General features: G+C 40.0%; 1 protein-coding gene across 1 annotated transcript; it reads right to left on the reverse strand.

Annotated features, from left to right (window-relative positions):
• Positions 1–4,222: 4,222 nt before the first annotated feature.
• PTCHD3 (patched domain containing 3) lies at positions 4,223–22,715 on the reverse strand. The gene is made up of 4 exons (XM_033209179.1): positions 21,224–22,715; positions 19,858–19,979; positions 9,929–10,074; positions 4,223–6,351 (listed from the first exon to the last, which is right to left on the reverse strand). The coding sequence occupies exons 1-4, from the start codon at positions 22,538–22,540 to the stop codon at positions 4,844–4,846; spliced, it is 3,093 nt and encodes a 1,030-aa protein (XP_033065070.1). The 5' UTR covers positions 22,541–22,715; the 3' UTR covers positions 4,223–4,843.
• Positions 22,716–23,212: the final 497 nt, after the last annotated feature.

Below are 23,212 nucleotides of genomic sequence, written 5' to 3' on the forward strand. Positions count from 1 at the left end.
ACCCATCAGATAAGAATTGGGCTGAGGTGGTATAGTGACCTAGCCTGTCTGTCCCTATCCTGAGGCTGCCACCTCTGAGGGCACCCCTTGCCTTTGCTGCTTAACCCAGACCTTTTGTCCTCATTTGTCCAGTGTAGGAAGAGAGAGCGTGTCCTGTACAAACTTAATATGCCTGATGACACTGCCCACTTGACTGGAAGGATCAGATGTCCCTAGTGCCCCAGAGGGACCCTAGCACCCTTGTATTCCTTGGTTTTGTCACCCACCCTTGTGGAATCACATAGAGGGGAGGGGAGGCACCAAGAGGAAGCATTGCCTCCAGATTAGAGTCAGAGAGCCCCCCGTCTGGGGTTACTGTGGCAGCCTGAACTGCAAACCACCCACAGGATATGCTTTCTAAAGTGAAAAAAGAAGAATTGTTGAAAACATGAGGATTTTGCAGGCTCAGGCCAATTAGGCAGCTGCCTGGTCCACCACCACCCTTACCTAGTTCAGTGTTTCTCAACACGTGTTGCAATGCTGTGTTTTCCTTGTGTTTAGTGCCTATATTGCCCTAATCAGGTGGGGGTACCATCCCACCAGCAGGTTGTCTTGATGTTCTCTCTTCAGTTGCTGTGTGAATCAGCTGTTCCATCATTTAATGGTTTCACTGGCCTGTGCATAATAGGCTGCATGGAAAGCCCATCATATCCTCTGATCATATCCTCTGAAAGTGTAACCCGTGTCATGTTGCTTGGGCAGTGAAGTATGTTGTTTGATTAATGGGACATCTCACAGAGTATCCAAAAAACATGACATGTTATCTCAAGGGTGGCTATGGTATTCCTAGTGTCCACATGGGTGACATGTATTTGTCCCTTCAAGACAGGAAGCTGTTGGCATAGTCCTTGTCCTCACACAGGGGATCCTTTAATAGCCTAGTCACTCAGCCACCATTCTCCTGACAATTTAACTAGGCTGCTGGCAATGGCCCGTGAAAATGTAGCAATATGGTGGTAAGGGTGGCCTGCTTGGCCATCACCACTGCAGGTAGTTTGGCCGGTTGGTTGGAACATCTGTATTCAGTCTGAGTCAAAAGATGGCCATCCACCTTTGCAGCCCAATGAACCCTATCTGCTTTTAGTTTTACAGAGCCATCACTAAATGATGCCATATTTTTGGAAGGCATGTGTTTGAATCTTGGGCCCTAGGTAGCTACAGGAAGAGCTACAGCATTCCCTGTGAGCAGCTTAGTCTCTTCCGGGAATTTGTTCATGGAGACTACTAGTGCCACTAGAGAGATCTAGCACCCTGGTATTCCTTGGTCCTGTCCCCTAGCCTTGTGCAATCCCATAGAGGAGAAGTACCCTAGGGAAGCATCGCCTTGGTGGGCATACCTCAAGGGAGCTACAGCATCCCCTTCACTTCCTGCTGGACTGGAGTGATTAGCCAGAGGTTAAAGCTTTGAGTTTTCACAGCTCTTTTCTGAGTATGTGTCCTGCCCTGAGCATGTGCATGGCTTTAAAATTCCCAGTATATGGATCACCTGAGGTCAGGAGTTCAAGACCAAGCTGGCCAACATGGCAAAACCCCATCTCTACTAAAAATATAAAACTTAGCTGGGCGTGGTGGCGCCCGTCTATAGTCCCAGCTACTCAGGGGGCTGAGGCAGGAGAATCGCTTGAACCTGGGAAGCAAAGGTTGCAGAGAGCCAAGATCACTCTATTGCACTTCACTGGGTGACAGAGTAAGACTGTGTCTCAAAGCCAAAAAAAAAAAAAAAAAAAAAAAAAATCCCAGTGTGCTTTTGAATGCCTTATTTTGACAAAGAAACTCTTGGCCCAGCCTTTCCTCCCTGGCTTATAGGGCACTATTAAATACCTCAACAGTAATGTTTTGCCCCTGATGCTTGTGGGCTGTTCATTTGGCTTACGATGTTTTAAGGAAATTCTTGCTAACTTTTCACCATGAGTGAGTTCTGGGGAAGGTAAAACAAGCATAAGTGCTTTGTGTCAGTCTTCTGATAGCTCGTAGACATGTTTAAACAGACAAACTCTCTGTGAAATGAGGTCTTTTCTCCCTCTGGAACTAGGAATCTGGGTCCCACACCTGGTAGGAATGAATGTAGACTACTTTTTTTTTTTTTTGGAGACAGAGTCTTGCTCTGTCACCTAGGCTGGAATGCGGTAGTGCGATCTCAGCTCACTGCAACCTCTGCCTCCCAGGTCTTAAGCGATTCTCCTGCTTCAGTCTCCGAGTAGCTGGAATTACAGATGTGCATGCCACCACGCCTGGCTAATTTTTGTATTTTTAGTAGAGATGGGGTTTCACCATGTTGGCCAAGCTGGTCTCGAACTCCTGACCTCAGGTGATCCACCCCCCCTTGGCCTCCCAAAGTGTTGGGATTACAGACCTGAGCCACCCTGCCTGGCCTAGGCTACCTTCTTAGGACCACCATCACTATCAAGCCAGGGAGGATGGTGTGAGACAAAGGCAAATAAAAATGCCACAAAGTTTTCCCACCATTTTTAAGTTGCTTTTTTTCTGATTTGGTGTCCATTTGGTTGGTGTAAACCTTGGACCATTTTTCAGAGTTTAATTAGAATCTTTTCTAACAGTTTTTGCTTTTTTCAATTTTTAAAAAAATTTTTGTGGTGAAATGGGCTCTTGGAGCTACATTCTACCCTGTTTATGCTGACATCACCCCAAATATTTTTGATGAGGAAAATAAACTAATTTGTAATTGACGCCTAGGAGAGATAACTAAGGAGCAGGAGCCACTGATTGCAAAACAGGAAAAACATGAATAAAGCCTTTAGGCAAGATCATATTTAAATAGCTAACATTCCTAATCATTAATAAAACTTCTACACTGTTGCTGTTTTTCACTTTTCCCATCCCATTGGTGTGACGAGTTAAATTCAAGGCCAAAAACCAACAAGTTCCAGAGTAAAAGTGAATTGCTTTGTTACAGTATAGTTTTATTATGATGAATACCTTCTTTTTTTTTTTTTTTTTTTGAGACGGAGTCTTGCTCTGTTGCCCAGGCTGGAGTGCAGTGGCCGGATCTCAGCTCACTGCAAGCTCCGCCTCCCGGGTTTGCGCCCTTCTCCTGCCTCAGCCTCCGGAGTAGCTGGGACTACAGGCGCCCGCCACCTCGCCTGGCTAGTTTTTTGTATTTTTAGTAGAGACGGGGTTTCACCGTGTAGGCCAGGATGGTCTCGATCTCCTGACCTCGTGATCCACCCATCTCGGCCTCCCAAAGTGCTGGGATTACAGGCTTGAGCCACCGCGCCCGGCAATGAATACCTTCTTTAAAAAAACAATATTGGTTTATAGAGTTTAAGACAAAAAAGTAACAAAGTGTTGGTATGGTGGCTTACACCTGTAATCCCAGCAGTTTGGGAGGCTGAGGCAGAAGAATTGCTTGAGGCCAAGAGTTCAAGACCAGCCTAGACAGCACAGAAAGACCCTGTCTCTTAAAAAAAAATTAAAACAAAAAATTAGTCAGATGTAATGGCATGACTATATTCCCAGCTATTCGGAGGCTGAGACAGGAGGATCACATGAGCCTGGGAGTTTTGGGCACAGTGAGCTATGATCGCAGCACTGCACTCCAGCCTGAGTGACAGGGCGCAAATCTGTCTCGAAAAAAAAAAGGAACATAACAAACATAAACTTTGAAATCAGAAAGATTAATAAAAATCAAAGTGGACAACATACACAGCCTAATTTCAGTAATTAATATAAAGCTTCAGTAATGAAGGCAGTGTGGTGGTACTGGGCTTAGAGCACACCAACAGATCAATGGCACAAAATTAGAACCACACAGAAATTGTCAACTGATTTATTTTTTATATAGATGCCAAGTTAATCCTATCCTGAAGGACAGTCTTTTCACAAATGATGCTGAGACAAATGGGCAGCTTTTATGAGAAGGAAATGGACCTCTATCCATACGGCCCAACAAATACATGTGTATGGATCATAGGCCTAAATGTAAAATCAAAACTATTCGCTTAGAGGAGAAAACATAGATGACTTTATTTGTAACCTTGGAGTAGTCAATATATTTCTTAGGATAAGAAAGCACTAACCATGAAAAAATATGATAAATTGGATTTATAAACTTTAAAAACTTCTTATCAAAATATACCATTAACAAAATGTGTAGAAAAGCCTCTGAATGGGAAAATAAATGATAAGATGCATTTTCACATATGAATGCATGTAGCAAGTACAATGAAAATAATATTCCATTTATAGTATGAACCATACATACAATAGTTGAATTTCAGGTATAAATATAAAGTAAAGGGAAAAAATAACAGAAAAGTTGTACCTTGTACTTGATTGTAAAGACTGTAAGAAAGATAACACTTCCTAATTTAGTGAAGATATTTTAACGTAAGACTAATTAATTTTTATCAGTATATTTTAAATAATAATTTAAAATGGCATTTCCAAGTCAAGGAAACATGCCCTTGTTTTTAGTTTGTTGACCAATTTTTTTTTTTTTCTGCGATGGAGTCTCACTCTTGTCACCCAGGCTGGAGTGCTGTGGCATGATCTCAGCTCACTGCAACTTCTGTCTCCCAGGTTCAAGTGATTCTCCTGCCTCAGCCTCCCAGGTAGTTGGGATTATAGGTGCACGCCACCATGCCTGGATAATTTTTGTATCTTCAGTAGTGACAAGGTTTCACCATGTTGGCCAGGCTGGTCTCGAACTCTTGACCTCAGGTGATCCACCCACCTTGGTCTCCCAGTAGTTTGTTGACTATACCTAATAGTGCATTTTAAAAAATTAGATTGGATTGGGACAATGAGGAATTATAGAATTGGTCTTTGATTTGTTAGTGGATATTCAAATAAACCTTCCAAAAAAGGTTAAGAATACTGGAATAAAAATTAGGCCATGAGCTGCCCCGAATACCATAACAAGAAACATAATCTTAAAAAATGTTCTGAAGATGTATGCTTTCGCTGAAGCTAAAACACATACCCCTAATATTGTTGAAATTGCACTTTGTAACACTGGGTAGCCTAGAAGATATAATGCCTCAATTGATTTTTGGTTTACTGAGGGCTGGGAACTAGAAATAAATGCATAGGAAATGTGTGCAGAAAAATCGAAAGAAAACCCTATACAAATGACAAGATTAATCATGGATATGGAATCAAGATTGACTTTCCAGAATGCCATGAAACCCGTTACTCCTACAATCACAGAACCAATAGCAAAAGTCACCCACAAGGAACAAAATGGATAAGGGATTAACAATAAGGAAACAATGAACATAGCTGCTGATGCAACCAATACATTTCGAACAGTGTTTTCTATTATCGCAGCATACTGATCAAAATATATAAATGCCTGGTTATATACTATTAGGGGAATTTGACAGTCTTCAGCTATGCGTCGTAATTGGAATAACATTATTTTCTTTTTGGTTGAGGAAGAAACATTTGTTGTCTGAATGAAGCCCCGAGAAGAAATGATTTCATTTGATGATGAAATATTAATATCATGCTGAAAATTTGGAAAATTGCTTAAAAAATCAGGAATATTGTTCATAAAAGTATTCTTATCATTAGGATCTTGGCTGTTACCTTTTAAATATTGCACATATGCATCTAACCAAAACTCTGTAAGATTTTTATCTACATAGACATTTTTTTCAAAAATTTTAATACAGTTTTCCAGTTTTTGCCTAACATCTTCATTCCAGTAGTCAACTTTTTTAGTAACAATAACCATAACCCTGGGACCATAATCTGAAAAATAATCTTCCTCTACATTAAAATATGGTGTGATGTAGGAATCGTCACTTGCCAGATTTCGAAGGTCTAAACCTTCCTGCACATGGAAACACCCATATATACTGCTTATGATGTACAAAACGTATATAAAGACTACAAAATACTTGGACTCACTGCTTGTGAGAAAGGGGCCAAAATGGTCTCTAAAAAACAAATTCATTGGATGGACATCAGTTCCATGTTCATCTGGGACAGAACCAAACGGGAAACAGCAGAACTTTTTAAATGAGGACCATTTTGCGTCAGCCTTTTTCAACCAGCTTAGGCAGACTACTTCTCTTTTACCATCCAAGGCCATAAATGCTCCAAAACAGGTGATGCTATAAAAATAGCAAAATAACAGGGTCGTTCCTGTATAGATGCAAAAACATTGTACGGACCTAAAAGAGCTCATAACCCCTGTATAGAAGGCCAGGATGTTAGTGATGGTGGTGATTGTAATAGACACTGCCACTTTTGAATAGACATTGGACATCCGCTCCGGTATGTCATCTGCAAGACTGGTCTTATGCCAGGCAGAAATCATGATAAACATGTCATCGACCCCAACACCTGTAACAAAAAAAAAAAAAAAAGAAACAGAATCTTCATCTTCATACATATTACTATCCATTAAAAATTAAACAGGTTGGTTCAAACCATTTTCTTTTTCTATATCGTAAGGTTTTATTTATCTTGTCCAACCCTCTGATTAAATACTACCTTCTCTGTGATGCTTTCCCTGGTTGCCTCTGAAGTTACAATAGAACTCATCACTCCTTCCTTTGTAACAAGTCTTTGCTTTGTACATACTCCTATTATTGCACGTAGCGCAGTATACTCTACTCTTTGCTTAGGGTGTTTCCATGATGAGGTCAGGAAACCTGGCTAGATGGGTATCAGTCAAAGCAGCATTGGCAATGTGTGTCTTTGATTCCAATAGATTGCTTGAGAGATCATTTTCTCTTGTAAGATATTTCATGCTCATGTACAGACACACCCAGCCAACATTCTGTTGCTTGAAATATAAGCTGGACTTAATGTGTTCTACAGTGAGCATCTGGCTATCTCTGTGGTATGATTTGAGAGGCACCACATAGTTTATAGACACGCACAGGCACATACACAGATATAGTTTTTCTGCTAGTTTGTTTCTGATACCTAGGATGTTGGTATTCAAATTCCACTTGCCCAGTTCATTGTAATGAGATCAGAAATATGTGTCAAGGTAAATCTTAAGAATCTTTACATATTAATGCCTACTAGATAATTAGTTCCTTTCCTCAGTGATATTTCAGATTGGTTGGAATAGGAGAACATCAGAGAATTTTCAGGTCATGACTGAAGCCTGGGAAAGGGGATTACCAAAAAAAAAAGGAACTGGAAAGGGCAGCATGAGCATGTTGCAGATAAATTTCACCCCCCTCCAACCTCCTACCAGATATGTGAGTAATGAATTGCGTTATGACAATAGGATGGCTATGATAACAATAGGTGATGGGAATTTTTCAGCTCCATTATAACCTTCTGGGACTACCATTGTGTATGTGGTCTGCTTTGTATATGCAGTCTCTCTTTGACCCAAACGTCGTTATGTAGTGAATAATGGTATAAGAAAAAAAAATTGACTTTTCAATTAATCAAGGGATGCAAATTAAACCACAAGTGAGACACTTGGTTTTCTTATTAATCAATATTAGCAAGACTGAGGATTTCTGGAGGGTTTTCTGCAAATGAAGACATTCAGTCCACTAGGGAGAAATGGAAATTGGCACACAATTTTTCAGTCCAAGTTTGCAACAAAGCAAAAGACTTAAAAAGGGAATACCTTTGACTGTCAATTCTACTTCTAGGAATTTGTCCTAATTGGACAAATGCTCAAAAGTAGAACAAGTGTGTTCATTTTGGTGTAATTTATAATAGGAAAATATCGAAAACAACATAATCCCATAACAGTATGACATTGGCCAAATCAAACATAGTGTTAGATTGGAGTCATATTCAGTCTTTTTAAAAAGAGGTAGATATTTAATGTTAAACGAAAATTTCTTGTTATAAAATAAGATGTTTGAAATGGAGAGATAGCTACATGTGTATATTTGCATAGAACAAATTCTGGATGGATATACATAGAGATATTAGCAGGAATTATCCCTGAAGGGTGGAATTACAGTTGTTTTCCATTTTTCTTTGTATTTTTGGTAAGTTCAGAATTTATTTTACAATAAGCATGAGAAAATAAAGATGTTTATATTTTGGAAAGTAAGCATCTTGGAAAAACTAATATTTGGTTTCTAGGGGAGATAGTGAGTTGTGTACTGGATATTAGCTTATTTATTCTAGCTTTTCAAGGCATACCTTCCTCGTACGCACTCACCCCTAATCATCCAGTGTACCCCACAGCCATAAATAACTATAGTTAAGAAGTATATAATTGATTTAATGTAAGGCATTTTGTAGAGTTTGCATGAAGGCCTAGGATTTTCCTGTATACTACTGTAGACTTTATAAACACTGGATACTTAGGCTACACTACATTTATTTTAAAATATATTTTTCTTTCTTCAATAATAAATTAACTTTAGCTTACTGTAACTTTATTATTTTATAAACTTTTAAGCTTTAAAAATTTTTTTTGGCTTTTTATAACACAGCTTAAAACACAAAAACATGGGACAGCTATACAAAATATTTTCTTTACTTATATCTTTAGTCTATAAGCCTTTTTCTATTTTTAAAAATTTTTATTTATTTATTTTTTACTTTCTAAACTTTTTATTAAAAACTAAGATACAAAAACACATATGAGCATAGTAGTGCGTGCCTGTAGTCCCAGCTACTCAGGAGGCTGAGGCAGGAGAACCGCTCGAACCCAGGAGCCGAGATTGAGCCACTGCACTTCAGCCCGGGTGACAGAGTGAGGCTCCATCACAAAAAACCAACCAAAACCCACACACATTAGCCTAGGCCTTCGTAGGTTAAGAATCATAACTATCACTGTCTTCCATCTCCACATCCTGTCCCACTGGAGGGTCTTCAGGACACGTGGAGCTGTCTGCTATGATAACAATGCCTTCTTCTGAAATATCTCCTGAATAACCTACATGAAGCTATTTTACAGTTAACTATTTTTTTCATAAGTTAGAGTATACTCTAAAATAATGACATAAAATTTAGCATAGTGAATACATAAAGCAGTAACAATTGTTTATTAAGTATTATGTTGTGTACATAATTGCATGTGCTGTATTTTCATAAGACTGGCAGAGTTTGTTTACACCAAGATCTAAGGAAAGAAAATATTATTTTACAGCTCTCCAATGTGTTTGTGTTTTAAGCTGTGTTATCACAAAAGTCAAAAAGTGTAAAAAAATCTTTAAAGTTTATAAAATAATGAAGTTGCAGTAAGCTAAGGTTAACTTATTATTGAAGAAACAAAAATACATTTTAAATAAATGTAGCATAGCTTAAGTGTCCAGTGTTTATAAAGTCTGCAGTAGTGTATAGGAATGTCCTATACCTTATGTTCACTCAACATTTATTCATTGACTTACCCGGAGCAACTCTCATTCTTGCAAGCTCCATTCGTGGTAAGTACCCTGTACAAGTGGACCATTTTTTATATTTTCTACCATATTTTTACTGTACCTTTTCTACGTTTATTTTACTGTACCTTTTCTACGTTTAGATAGATACACAAATACTTACCATTGTGTGACAGTTACCTATAGTATTCAACATAGTAACATGCCGTACAGGATTGCAGCCTAGGAGTAGGAGGCCAGCATAGCCGAGGTGCATTGTAGGATATACAATTGAGGTTTGTGTAAGTACACTCTAGGAAGTTTACACAACGACAAAATTGCCTATGGAAGCATTTCTCAGACCCGCAATGTTAAGTGATACATGACTGTATTTTTAGTGATTCGTATTTTGTTTTTTACATGTGAACTGCTGTTCACGTACACGGTCTGTTTTTCCATTAGGATACTCGATCTTTCCACCTCTAGAGATATCCAGTTCAATTTCATTTCCCCGTTTCCTGGCACCTCATTTGTGAACTATAGAGCCACCTCAATACAATTCTTTCCCTTATATCCCCTACCCTGCCACATACACAGTGTGCAGCCTCCCATTTTGTTTAACTCACCTAGAATAAGAAATGGCGAATTGGCAACTATGATGACAAATGGCACCCCAATGTGCAACAGCAGGCCAAAGCCGCTCACCACTGCCAAGAAAGCAGAAATCACTCCAAAGGCTGCAACACACATTTTGTTTCGTATGCAGTCAAACCTGCAAAGTTGGAGGGAAAAATCATAGAATTTGTGGTGGCAGCTTTCATCAACGGATAACATTTTTGACTTGGACACGTAGTCAGAAATCTCTAAGGCAATAATTTCCACACGTATCTTCTGGAGACCTTTAATTCCCAGGGACTATCTCAGACCAATTAAAATAAATAAATAAATAAATAAATAAATAAAAGGAAAGAAAGGGAGCAGAAAAGTTAGAAATCTGTAAATCTGTACTTCTACCAACTTTCCTACTTGTGATTCTTTACAACCAGCCAAGCACTAAGTCACTGACTAGCATTTTGGAACCACAAAGAAGTACTAAAACACTGTTAATGGCTAATTCCACTCTGATCTTCAGAAGGGTGTGAATGGAATACAACAGGTAATGAAGAGCAAACTGTACCAGAGAAAGAATATACAAGCAGTTATCTTTTCACCTATTCCTGATCTCTAACTAGCCATAACACAACATTAAATACCTCCTGTATTTCAAAGCTAGTGCAATGTGTATTGTTGTTAACATACAGTAGGAAAGTCTTCTTTCAAGTTACTTTCAGGATTCTTCTCTACTGGTGAAGTGGGCTCTGTGGAAAAGTTGCTACGAATTTGGAAAAAATTAAAATGCGCTATATTTTAAATGACCCAATCTGTGCCTGTTTCCTTGGCAAACCAACAGGAATGGGACCATCTACAGAATATTTTAAAGTATGATTCAGTGCTTTACCTCCTCAACAACCATAACGTTACCTTTTAAAATATTGGCAACAACCTCTGGTTTTAGATTTTACTTGTTAAAAATTGCTTCAAAACAAATGACTGATACCTGCATTCAGATATTCTAGTGGGGGAGAGAAACTAACTTTGGAATTAAAGTCTAGGAGCTGAGGAACTGGAACCACTGGTTTCAAAACAGCAGGAACATGACTAAAGACCTGCAGGGGAGATCACATTTAAATAGATAAAATTCTTCTTGCTAATAAAATGCCTGTACTGTTACTGTATTTCACTTTTTCTCAACCTGGTACTATGAATTTAGGTCAGGGCCCCAAGTCAACACACATACACATATAAATTCCAGGGCAAGAGTAAATTGCTTTGTTATAATAAAATCTCTTATTATAATTCTTTTTTTTTTGAGACAGACTTTTGTTCTTTTTGCCCAGGCTGGAGTGCAATGGCGCGATCTTAGCTCACTGCAACCTCTGCCTCCCAGGTTCAAGTGATTCTCCTGTCTCAGCCGCCCGAGTAGCTGGGATTACAGGCATGTGCCACCACACCTGGATAATTTTGTACTTTTAGTAGAGATGGAGTTTCACTATGTTTTTTTTTTTTTTGAGACGGAGTCTCGCTCTGTCGCCCAGGCTGGAGTGCAGTGGCCGGATCTCAGCTCACTGCAAGCTCCGCCTCCCGGGTTGACGCCATTCTCCTGCCTCAGCCTCCCGAGTAGCTGGGACTACAGGCGCCCGCCACCTCGCCCGGCTAGTTTTTTGTATTTTTTAGTAGAGACGGGGTTTCACCGTGTTGGCCAGGATGGTCTGGATATCCTGACCTCGTGATCCGCCCGTCTCGGCCTCCCAAAGTGCTGGGATTACAGGCTTGAGCCACCGCGCCCAGCCGGAGTTTCACTATGTTGGCCAGCTGGTCTCGAACTCCTGATCTCAGGTGATCCGCCTGCCTCGGCCTCCCAAAGTGCTGGGATTACAGGCATGAGCCACTGCGCCCAGCGTATTATAACACATTTTTAAAAGAACAATATTGGTTTATAGGAGTTTAAGATAAGAAAGTAAAAGAGATGAATTTCAAAATCAGAAAGATTTTGGATAAAAGGTATATATGACAAGGTTATGCCCATTCCTCCTTTTGAGTTTCTGGATTTCTTAGGTGTGAATTTTTCAGAGGATAGGGGAGTGAAGTATAGTATTGATTATAGAGACTTTGGCTAGATATAAATAATATCTGTGGTTTCAGGCATCCATTGGATGTCTTGGATAGTATTCCTGAGGAAAAGCAGGGTATTACTATACATGAAATAGCATGAACTATAATTAAGTTCAATTTAGAGCATAGGCTTTTGAAAAAGTCTTATTTAAGTGACTTCATTGCAAGACAATAAATATAGAATCCTGAAATATGTTTGAATATGTGTCTTAAATGAGCTAAATACGTGTATGCAAGGTATAACCTTCATATATGAGTGTGTGTGAGACAGGCAAAATGGGAATAAGTACTAGAACTGTCTAGAAAGCTCCACCCAGAACAGACATAAGAGACCCTTTGTGATAAGGGAAGAGGGGGAGCGAGAGGTGTCCAGGGAACTTATAAAAGCACTTGCAGGCGGCAGGGTGCAGTGGCTCACACCTGTAATCCCAGCACTTTGGAAAGCCGGAGGTGGGTGGATCACCTGAGGAGTTTGAGACCAGCCTGGCCAACATGGCGAAACCCCGTCTCTACTAAAAATACAAAAATTAGCCAGGTGTGGTGGCACATGCCTGTAATCCCAGCTACTCAGGAGGCTGAGGCAGGAGAATCGCTTGAACCCAGGAGGCGGAGGTTTCAGTGAGCTGAGATTGTGCCATTGCACTCCAGGCTGGGTGACAGAGTGAGACTCCATCTCAAAAAACAAAACAAAACAAAACAAAAAACACCAAACAAACACTTGCGGGAGGATCAATTTCATATTCAAGACTAGAGAAGACATATGTTAGACTGTCATGGCAGCATTCATATCTTAAGAATTTTTCAATTCCATTTCTCCTAGTCTTTGAGCATGCTCCAGTCTGTGAACCACTCAGCAAGGTGGATAGTAGGAGAAGTGACAGGAGAGGCCTGGAATATCCCTTTTTCCCTATTAAAGGCTATTCCATGTAGCATGCTCCAGCTAGGACAGGGGGAAAAACCTTAGCTTCAAATCAAGTTACCACTTTTGTTTATGACATGAACATGAACATGGACATTTTAATTCTGACTGGAGGACTTTTTGTCTTGCTTAAGAATTACCATAACATAGGGACTGTCTGAATTTTCATGAGGCAGAGGAAGAACTTGCTCTACCTAGTAAACTAACAGGAAACAAAGGGAGACAAAAATACAACTGCTTTATGTTTATACCTTATGAGTCTTGTGTTCAATATGGTGGTTACATAAGCATAGAAGAGTCTTTAGAGACAACTATAAATCATTTTCCAATTATCTTATTAAATATTTTTCTGTGTTATTGTCCAAATCATTTGTAAAGATATGTAAGAACTGACTAGAATTTGTATTTTCAAAACCAACTATCTATCTAGTAGAAACGTTTTGTCAAACCAATTATTAGTAACATGTAGACTGAATTTTTTAAATGCTTTATCCTACTAAGTTTAGTAGACTGAATTTTGCGGGGTTTTTTTGTTTCTTTTTAAAGTTTCTTTGTTTCTAAGGGATGTGGTCCTCCTTTCCAGGGTAACAAAATTATGAGGTAGTTTATTGACCCAAAGAGGTCCCCAATGTCTTCACATCCCTTTACCTACTGAGACTTCATCTTTCTTCTCCATACATCTAAATAGTTAAATTATATTATTTGTCCCTAAACCTACCTACACATAAGAATCAGCTAGAGAAATTTCTGAAATATAGATTTCCAGATTTAACCCCAAGATATTTTAATTTGGTAGGGTGATGCCTGAGAATCCCTGGTTTATGGCTCTCTGGGTGACTCTGATGTAAATTAATTAGAATATAATCTATGGGGTTCCTCCTACATCTAAATTCTGTTGTTTGATGATATCTTTCATATTTTAGTTTGAACTCAAACAAGAACACAAACTACCCTTAATGCCTAGAGAACAATTTTTAAGTGCTTAACAAGGTAAACTGCACATTAGAACAATGAAGACACTTAAGTCAATTAAATTCGAACTTAATTTTTTATGAAGTGAAAAGTACTATTTTAAATTAGTAGAAATAGGACGTGCTTCCTGGTTCTACCAACTTATCTGCCTTCCAAATGGAACAATTAATCGTAATTGATGCAATATGTTAGGTAAAAAAGATATGCCAAATCAAACAAAACTGGCCACAATTTCTTTTACTATTCCATTTGATTAGACACTATTGCTGATGAGAAAAAATGTTTTTAAAAATCACCAGGCTTAAAAAATAAGAGTTTAGCACGGGATGTCAGGAAAAATGGTATAATAAGAAGCTCTTGTCTTCTCAAAGAATTATCAAAAAAACAAGCAGAAACTGTCAGAAGCAATTTTATGAACCCCGGAAAAAGTAAGAGCAACCAAGCGAGTGATGAACCAAAACAAAAAAAAAAAAAACAAAAAAAAAAGAAAAAATAGTCCCCCTTTCTGGCATGGTGGCAGTGTTAAGGTAGCAGGAGTGTTAAAGTGGTCACAGTCTCAAAAGTAGAGGCAGTCTTAAAGTGATGACAGCCTGAGTCCCAGTGTCAGAGTGTTTCACTGGATCTGGAGGGGGAAGAGCGAATTTTACTCAAGAAATATTGTATATGAAAATTAGCTGGGTGTGGTGGCACATGCCTGTAATCACAGCTACTCAGGAGACTGAGGCAGGAGAATGGCTTGAACCCGGGAGGCAGAGGTTGCAGTGAGCGGAGGTTGTGCCACTGCACTCCAGCCTGGGTGACAGAACAAGACTCCATCTCAAAATATATATATATATATATGTATGTGTGTGTGTGTATATGTATATGTGTGTGTGTGTATATATATATGTGTGTGTATATATACATATATAAAATATGTCTGGCTACACAAAAGACTCATGTAAGGTGCTCCTTTCTGTTTTGCTTAACTCAAAACTCAGGTTGAAAAAGGTGGCAAACATTGCAACCTGAATTAACAACCCTCAGATGGCTGGGGCAAGAGATTATACCCCAAATGTACAAAACACTAAGACAAAAGATGGGGAGCATTTCTCTGAGAATTTAGGACATTGAAAAGCAACTATGCATACTGGGGAATTTAGAAAGTTACTATAAACAGTAACTAACTTGTATGAAGAAATAAAAATATCCAGTAAAAGGAAATGCATGGACAACTATAAAAGCAAGTATTATTGTATTTTTGGTTGTAACTCCACATTTTATTTTCTATAGAAGTTAAAAGACAAATGCATAAAAAATAACTCTAAATCTATGTTACAGGGCATACAATATATTAAGGTGTAATTTGTGACAAAGAGGAGAAGAGGTTCTTATGTGGTTTTGGATTAAATTGGTATCAATTCAGTACAGGCTATTTTAAATTTAGGATGTTATATAAAATCCCCATGGTAATCACAAAGAAAATCTCTAAAAATATCACAAAAGGGGATGAAAAGAGAATAAAAACAGCTCACTAGAAAAATATAAACTAATCATAAAAGAGAGCATAATGGAATGTCACTGTGATAGAAATCTTACCTGGTGCAGTATAATTCCCAAGTGTAGTGTATACCAGAAAAACAAAAAAAATGCAATGTGGCGGCCAGGCGCAGTGGCTCACGCCTGTAATCCCAGCACTTTGGGAGGCCGATACGGGTGGATCACGAGGTCAAGAGATCGAGACCATCCTGGCTAACACGGTGAAACCCCGTCTCTACTAAAAATATCAAAAATTAGCTGGGCGTGGTGGCAGACACCTGTAGTCCCAGCTACTCGGGAGGCTGAAGTAGGAGAATGGCATGAACCCAAGAGGCAGAGCTGGCAGTGAGCCGAGATTGTGCCACTGCACTCCAGCCTGGGCGACAGAGCCAGACTCTGTCTCAAAAAAAACAAAAGGAAATGTGGCTAGGCATAGTAGCTCATGCTGCACCAACCAGTGGGGGTGGCTCACAATGTAATCCCACCACTTTGGGAGGTTGAGGTGAGAGGATCACTTGAGGCCAGGAGTTCAAGGCCAGCCTAGGCAACACAGCAAGATCCTGTCTCTACAAAAAATAATAAAAATTAGCCAGATGTGGTGGCATGTGCCTGTAGTCCCAGCTACTCAGGAGGCTGAGGTGGGAGGATTGCTTGAGTTTAGGAGTTCAAGGCTGCAGTAAGTTACGATTGTGCCGCTCCACAGCAGCCTGGGCAACAGGGAAAGACCCTGTCTGAAAAGAAAAAAGAAATGTGAAAAAAATAAAGCATAATAGAGGAAATGAAGGACAAAAAAGTTATAAGACAGAACATAAAAAAGTTAAAAGTTCTTTCTTGTCAGCAATTACCTTAAATGTAAATAGATTAAACTCTCCAATCAAAAGACAGGTTGGCAGAATGGATAAAACAACATGATCTAACTATATGCTGTTTACAGACTTACTTTATCTCCAAAACTATAAGTAGATTGAAAGTATATAAAAAGATACTCTACACAAATAGTAACCAAAATGGAGCAGGAGTGGCTACACTAACATCAGGCAAAACAGACTTAGAGACAAAGGCATACATTATATATTGATAAAAGGGTCAATTCCCCAAGAAGCCACAACAACTGTAAACATATGTGCACTGCATAACAGAGACCCAAAATATGTGAAGTAAATATTGACAGAAGTGAAGGGGGAGATAGAGCGCTCTACAATAATAGCTGGAGAGGGCTAGGCGTGGTGACTTACACCTATAATTTCAGCACTTTGGGAGGCTGAGGTGGGTGGATCACTTGAGGTCAGGAGTTTGAGACCAGCCTGGGCAACATGGTGAAACCCCATCTCTACTAAAAATACAAAAATCAGGTGAGCATGATGATGCACACCTGTAATCTTAGCTACTTGGGAGGCTGAAGCAGAAGAATTGCTTGAACCTGGGAGGTGCAGGTTACAGTGAGGCAAGATTGTGTCCCTGCACTTCTGCCTGGGTGACAGAGTGAGACTCCATCTCAAAAAAAAAAAAAAGCTGGACAATGCAATATACCACTTTCATCAATGCATAAAACATCTGAGCAGAATATCAATAAGGACACAGAGAAATGAACAACACTACAAACCAATTAGACCCTATGGAAATATATAGAAGACTCAACCCAATGACAGCAGAATATACACTCTTCTTTAGTGCCCATGGAACATTCTCCAGGATAGATCATACATTTGATTGTAAAACAAGTCTGAACAAGTTTTAAATGACTGAAGTTATACGGTGTATGTTTTTCTAACCAACAATAGAATAAAGCTAAAAATCAACAATAGAGGGAAAACTGGAATATTAACAAATCTACAAAAATGTAACAATACACTATTAAACAATCAAGGGACATTAGAAAATACTTAGTTAAGAAGGAAAATGAACACACAACGTAACATAACTTACGGGATACAGTGATAATAGTGCTCAGAGGGAAATTTATAGCTGTAAATACTTACATTACAAAGAAAAAAGATTTCAAATCAATAACTTAACACCTTGTGGATCTAGGGAAAGGAGGGAAAACCAAACCCAAAGCTAACAGAGGTGTCTTAGTCTGTTCTGCCCACTGTAACAAAATAGACTGAGAAACTTATAAACAACAGAAAATTGCTGCTTACAGTACTAGAGGCTACGAAATCCAAGGTCAAGGCCAAAGATTTGGTGTCTAGTGAGGGTTTGCTCTTTGCTCCACAGATGGTGCCTTCTTGCTATGTCCTTACATGGTGGAAAGGGCTAATAAGCTCCCTCGGAATTCTTTTTAAGAGTATTAGTCCCATTCTAATCGCCTCTCAAAGGCCCACCTCATATTACTATCACACCAGGAATTAGGTTTCCACATAGGAATTTTGGGAGGACACAAACATTCAGGCCACAGGAAAAAGGAAGGAAAGAATAAAGATTAGAACAGAGGTGAATACAGAATAGAAAAACAATTGAATGAATCAATCCAAAAGTTGGTTACTTGAAAAGATTAACAAAATTGATTAAATTTTACCTAGTGTCACAAAGAAAAAGAGAAGACACAAATAACTAAAGCTGACATGAAAGCGGAGATGTTACTACTGACCTTATAGAAATAGAAAAGTTTATAAGAGAATATTATCAAAAACTGTATGTCAACAAACTGGATAATCTAGATGGAATGCATGAATTCCTACAAAAACACAAATGATCTAAACTGACTTAAGGTGAAATAGAAAATCTCAAGACCTGTAACAAAAGATTAAACCAGTAATAGAAAATCTCAAGACCTGTAACAAAAGATTAAACCAGTAATAAAAAAACTCCCAACAAAGAAAAGTCCAGGACCAGATTTCACTGATGAATTCTACCAAACATCTAAAGTGGAGGTAACAGGAATCCTTCTCAAACTCTTCCAAAAAATTGAAGAGGAGGGAACATTTCTTAACTCACTTTGGGAGATCATCATTACACTGATACAATGCTAGACAATGACATCATAAGAAAAGAAAACTACAAACCAATAGCTCTCATGAATATAGGTGCAAAAGTCATTAACAAATACCAGTAAGTCCAATCCAAAGCATATTAAAAGGATTATACATCACAGTCAGCTGGGATTTATCCCAGAAAGGTCATTGGGAGAAAGTCAATCAATGTAATATTTATAGAACAAAGGACAACAACCACATGACCATCTCACTAGATGTTTAAAAGGCACTTGACAAAATCCCCTTTCATAATAAAAACACTAAAAAACTAGGAATATGAAGGAAAATTCCTCAAAACAGTAAAGGCATTTATAAAAATAGTAAAACTAACATCATGCTCAAGGGTGAAAGAATAAAAGCTTTCCTTTAAGATCAGATCAGATCAGAAACAAGACAGAAAAGACGCCCCACTTTCCCCACTGATACGCGATGTTGTACTGGAAGTTGTAGCCAGAGCAATTAGATAAAAAAAAGTATAAATAAAAAGCATCTAAATTGGAAGGGAAGAAATATAACTCTCCCTCCTCAGAGATCACATGATTGTATACGTGAAAAATACCAAAGAATCCAGAAGAAAGCTACTAGAGTTAATAAATTCAGCACAACTTCAGGATACAAGATCAACACCAAAAAATTAGTTGTGCTTCTATACATATGCTATAAACAATCCAAAAAGGAAATCAAGAAAACAATTCCATTTGAATAGCTCTAAATGAATGAAACACCTAAGAATAATTTTAACCAAGGAGGTGAAGGATCTGCACACTGAAAACTACCAAACAAGGTAAAAGAAACTTAAAAAGACCTAGATGAATGCAAAGATCCTTAGTTCCTGGGTTGGCAGACTCAATATTGCTAAAATGCCAGTCCTACTCAAAACAGTCTGCAGATTCAACACAATCCCCATCAAAATTTCAACAGCCATTTCCCCCCCAGAAATAGAGAAGCTGATTCTTAAATTCATATGGAATTGCAAGGAGTCTCGGATGATCTATGTAATCTTGAAGAAGAAGAACCAAGTTGAAGGAATCCGTATTATTCAGCCATAAAACGCAATGGAGTTCTGATCCATGCTACAAGGATGAACCTGGAAAATATGCCTAGTGAAATGAGCCAGTCACAAAAAGACAATTATATGATTCCACTATATGAAATCTTTAGGAAAATTCACAGAGACAAAGTAGATTAAAGGTTAACTGGCACTGGGTGGGGGGTGGTGGTGGTGGTGATGGGGAGTTTATTGCAAAATGGTAACAGAGTTCCTGTTTGGGATGATGTAAAATATTTGAAAACAGATAGTTGTGATGGTTGCAAGCCAGTGTGGATGTAATTAATGCCACTGAATTGTACACTTAAGAATGGCTAGAATAGTATATTTTATGTCATATATATTATCATATTTTACCACAATAAAGTATTTTTCATAAAAGAGATTTAAAAGCGAATCAAAGCTTTTTACCGAAAGCATGACGTGACTGCAAACAGAATGATGAGAACATACGCCAGGTGAAACACAGGGATCACTGTCATAGAAGTTGCCTGAAATTCCAGTTGTCTGGAAAGCGATGTAAAGTGGACCACCTGCCACAAAAATGTACTCAGGTAAATAACTTTTAATTACAACATTTGTGTGTGAGTTACAAAAGCTATTGAAACACTTTATTCTAGTGATGAAACAATATGTTAAAATTCAGCAAAAGATAAAAATACATGGATTATGACTTCAGAAAAGAGAAAACAATGTCAATTTGCTTCTTTCCACACATCGATGGATTCCCCAAGTTTCTTGCAAATTCAAAGTTTAAATAAAACTCCTGAATAAACAAAATCTGAATTTTATATAAACCTTGAAATCTTTTTTTTTTTTTTTTTTTTTTTTGAGACAGGGCCCTCAACCTCCTGGGCTCAAGTGATCCTCCTGCCTTGGCCTTACAAATAGCTGGGACTACAGGTGTGTGCCACCACGACTGGCTAACTTTCGTATTTTTTGTAGAGATGGAGTTTTGCCAGGTTGCCCAGGCTAGTCTTGAACCCCTGGACTCAAGCAGTCTAACTGCCTTGGTGTCCCAAAATGCCGGTATTACCGGCGTGAGCCGCCACGCCCAGCCTGAAACTGTTTAATCTTGTTCTCATTAATAGCTGCAGAAATTAGCAACTTTTTCTAAATTTGTATTAGGTTGGTGTCTTTTACTATTTCAATTGCATAAATATTTCAGGAGGGCCTGGCCTTTGAAAGCTCTTTCCAGCAGGTGTCTCTTTCACTAGGCTTATTTATACATCTTAATAGAGTTGCAGATCCACCAATAACTGAACAGCTAATATGTACCTCACACTAAGCCAGGTGCTGCTTTGTATGTATCTAACTTGAAAAATGCTAAGCTAGTTACCTTCTTAACACTACAGAACTTTTACTTACCAGACGGTTTGTTTTTTAATCCCAATGAGCTCCAAGCAAGTTTTAGGGGCTCCCCCAAACCAGTGAAGACTTTAACTAAAAGTAGAATTTCAGAATACTGTAATTTGATTAGAAACCAAACCCCAAAATTAAACATGAAGATCAATGTCTGTACTGAACAGGCCCATCTGGTGGACGCAGGATTTGTGTTATCGACTAGAATGTTACCCAGGATTCACGATTTCTGGCATCCGTCGGTGTTAAGAAAATTGGATTGAGTACCAAATACGGTAGAGCACACCCAGCCTAGAGGCAAGGGCCCCATAAAGTAGTCAGGAGGTGCTTTTTTTAGGGTTCTGGGGAGCAAGTCTTCCTCGTCCCTCTCATCTTCTCCTGGCCTCCCTGTAAACCCAAACCACCAGGTAGGTACCTCAATTTTCTTCAAGGCCAAGGTGTTCGTAATGTTGGTAAGTTGTTCGAGGAAATGGGTGAGCCACTGCTTGCTTTGCACGCTGTCCTCAGGGTCCTCGGTCTTCAGGTAGTACAGCAACCGCATGGCTTTGGCCCGCAGGAGTAAGTGGCCCATTCCTAGGCTGCGCCCCAAGATGCGTCCTCCGAAGAAGCCGGTCAGGTAGAGGGGATGCCCGCCGTGGTTGTAGATGGGGAAGGAGATGCTGCTCAGGTTGAGCGTTTTGTCCACCTGCCAGGCGTACAGGAGCGGGTTGGGGCGCACGCAGAGCGCCCTGTACCTCGCGCACACCTGCTGGTACTGGATCTGGCTTCCGTTTTCCCGCGCCACACGCAGATCCTGCACCGCGCCGTCCAGTTTGCTGACTTCTGCAAAGGTGGCCGGGTCCAGCAGTGAGTCGCTGTAGGAGACCACCAGAAGCGAGGCGAAATTGGCTTCGGTGCTCCTCCTGGAGGCGGAGAAGCGGTAGGAGTCGTTGGTGGTGAAATGGCCCTGCACGAAGCGCCGCTCCGCCTTGGCCGGGCCCCCCACCGGGGTGTACTGCTCCTCTAGGTCTTCCTCTTCCTCTTCGGGTAGGTACAGAAAGCCGGTGCCCAGCGCCGCTGTCAGCATCAAGGGCGCCAGCAGGAAGATCCAGGGGTGCGCGCCCACCTGCCACCCCAGCCACTGGAAGGCGCGGGACAGCGGCGCCTCTAGGCAGTCGGTGTGACAGCGGTGCCGGTGCCTGCAGATGGCCCTGGGTTCGGGGGTTTCCTCCTCCGGAAGGGGTGCATCGTCCAGCACCGACGGCCGGGGGGATGCATCGTCCCCCTCTGGCAGGGGTGCATCGTCCCGCTCCAACGCCGGGGGTCCTGGGGTTTCGGGGGGTCTCAGGGATGCCAGGGGTTCCAGGGGTGGCTGGTTGCCCTCCGACTCCGATTCCTCAGATTTCTGGTACCACTCCGGCCCGGTCGCCGAGTCCTGCTTGGTGAGCTTGGGCTTCTGCTCTGGGCTGGGCTCGGGCTCGGGCTCCACCCAAGGCATCGATTCTTCCTCTAAGGAAGCGCAGGAGGGACAGCAGGTGAAAAGTAGCTGCGGAGATCCCACCAGACGGTTTCCTGGCCCCACCCAACGCTTTCCTGGCCCCACCCAACGGTTTCCTGGAGGAATTCTAGGGGAGTTTGGCTCCAGCCGCGCGCCGGAAGCGGAGGCTGCGTTGGGAGCACGAGTTTTGCCCCGCCGCCCAACTAATCTGAAATGTGTTTGTGGTGTCCCTGGTTTCTCAGGGGTTCTGCACATACAAGGAACGCTTCTTTAAGGTCATCAAATGTGTGCCTATCCTATGGGACTCGCAATTTATTTGGAGAATTTGGGTGTTTCTTCCACGCACACAAATGGCACAGAAATTCCACGTGTCCTGAGTGACAGATTTTACCTTTCTTGGCGTTCACCCAGTAGCAATTTCGGGTAAGACGTTTGTAAACCTGACGCACTTGACTTAGTTATTATTTTTATTTTCTGTCCACAAGCGTAACATATACATACATTCGCCTAGTAAAAAGAAGTAAATGCATAGAATGAAAAGTGGGAAAAAAATCAAAATCTTTCACTCCCATTCCTCTTAAAAGAAGTGTTAAAAAGTGGGTCTGCATCCTTATCAACCCCTTCTATGCATATACATGCATAGCAAAGATATAGCAAATATACCTTTTTCATAAATACTACTGCACTATTTGTGTTACGTAGATTACATTTTTTATCTACAGTGGCAGAAGATTTGAACATGTCAGTGCATATGGATTTATCTTATTTTTTTGAACTGCTCTATGTTTTCCCAATGTATGGATGAAACATAATTTAGCAAGAATCTTATTGATGGACCCATACGTTGTTTAGTCATTTGCTTTTATAAACAGTGCTCAGCAAATAAATATCATTTGTTTAACCTGTACATAAGAACTGTATCTGTGA

The sequence above is a fragment of the Trachypithecus francoisi genome, unplaced genomic scaffold (assembly GCF_009764315.1).
Source record: "Trachypithecus francoisi isolate TF-2019V2 unplaced genomic scaffold, Tfra_2.0 Lachesis_group9, whole genome shotgun sequence".
Lineage (NCBI taxonomy): Eukaryota > Metazoa > Chordata > Mammalia > Primates > Cercopithecidae > Trachypithecus > Trachypithecus francoisi.

What these genes read in the sequence shown, in the direction of transcription:
- PTCHD3 (XM_033209179.1), bottom strand. Translation starts at nt 22,540, where the DNA reads ATGTGCAGAACCCCTGAGAAACCAGGGACACCACAAACACATTTCAGA. An exon ending in TGGCCTTGAAGAAAATTGAG is followed by an intron (nt 19,980 to 21,223) that starts GTACCTACCTGG and finishes TTTTTGTGGCAG; the next exon opens with GTGGTCCACTTTACATCGCT. An exon ending in GCAGTCACGTCATGCTTTCG is followed by an intron (nt 10,075 to 19,857) that starts GTAAAAAGCTTT and finishes CCAACTTTGCAG; the next exon opens with GTTTGACTGCATACGAAACA.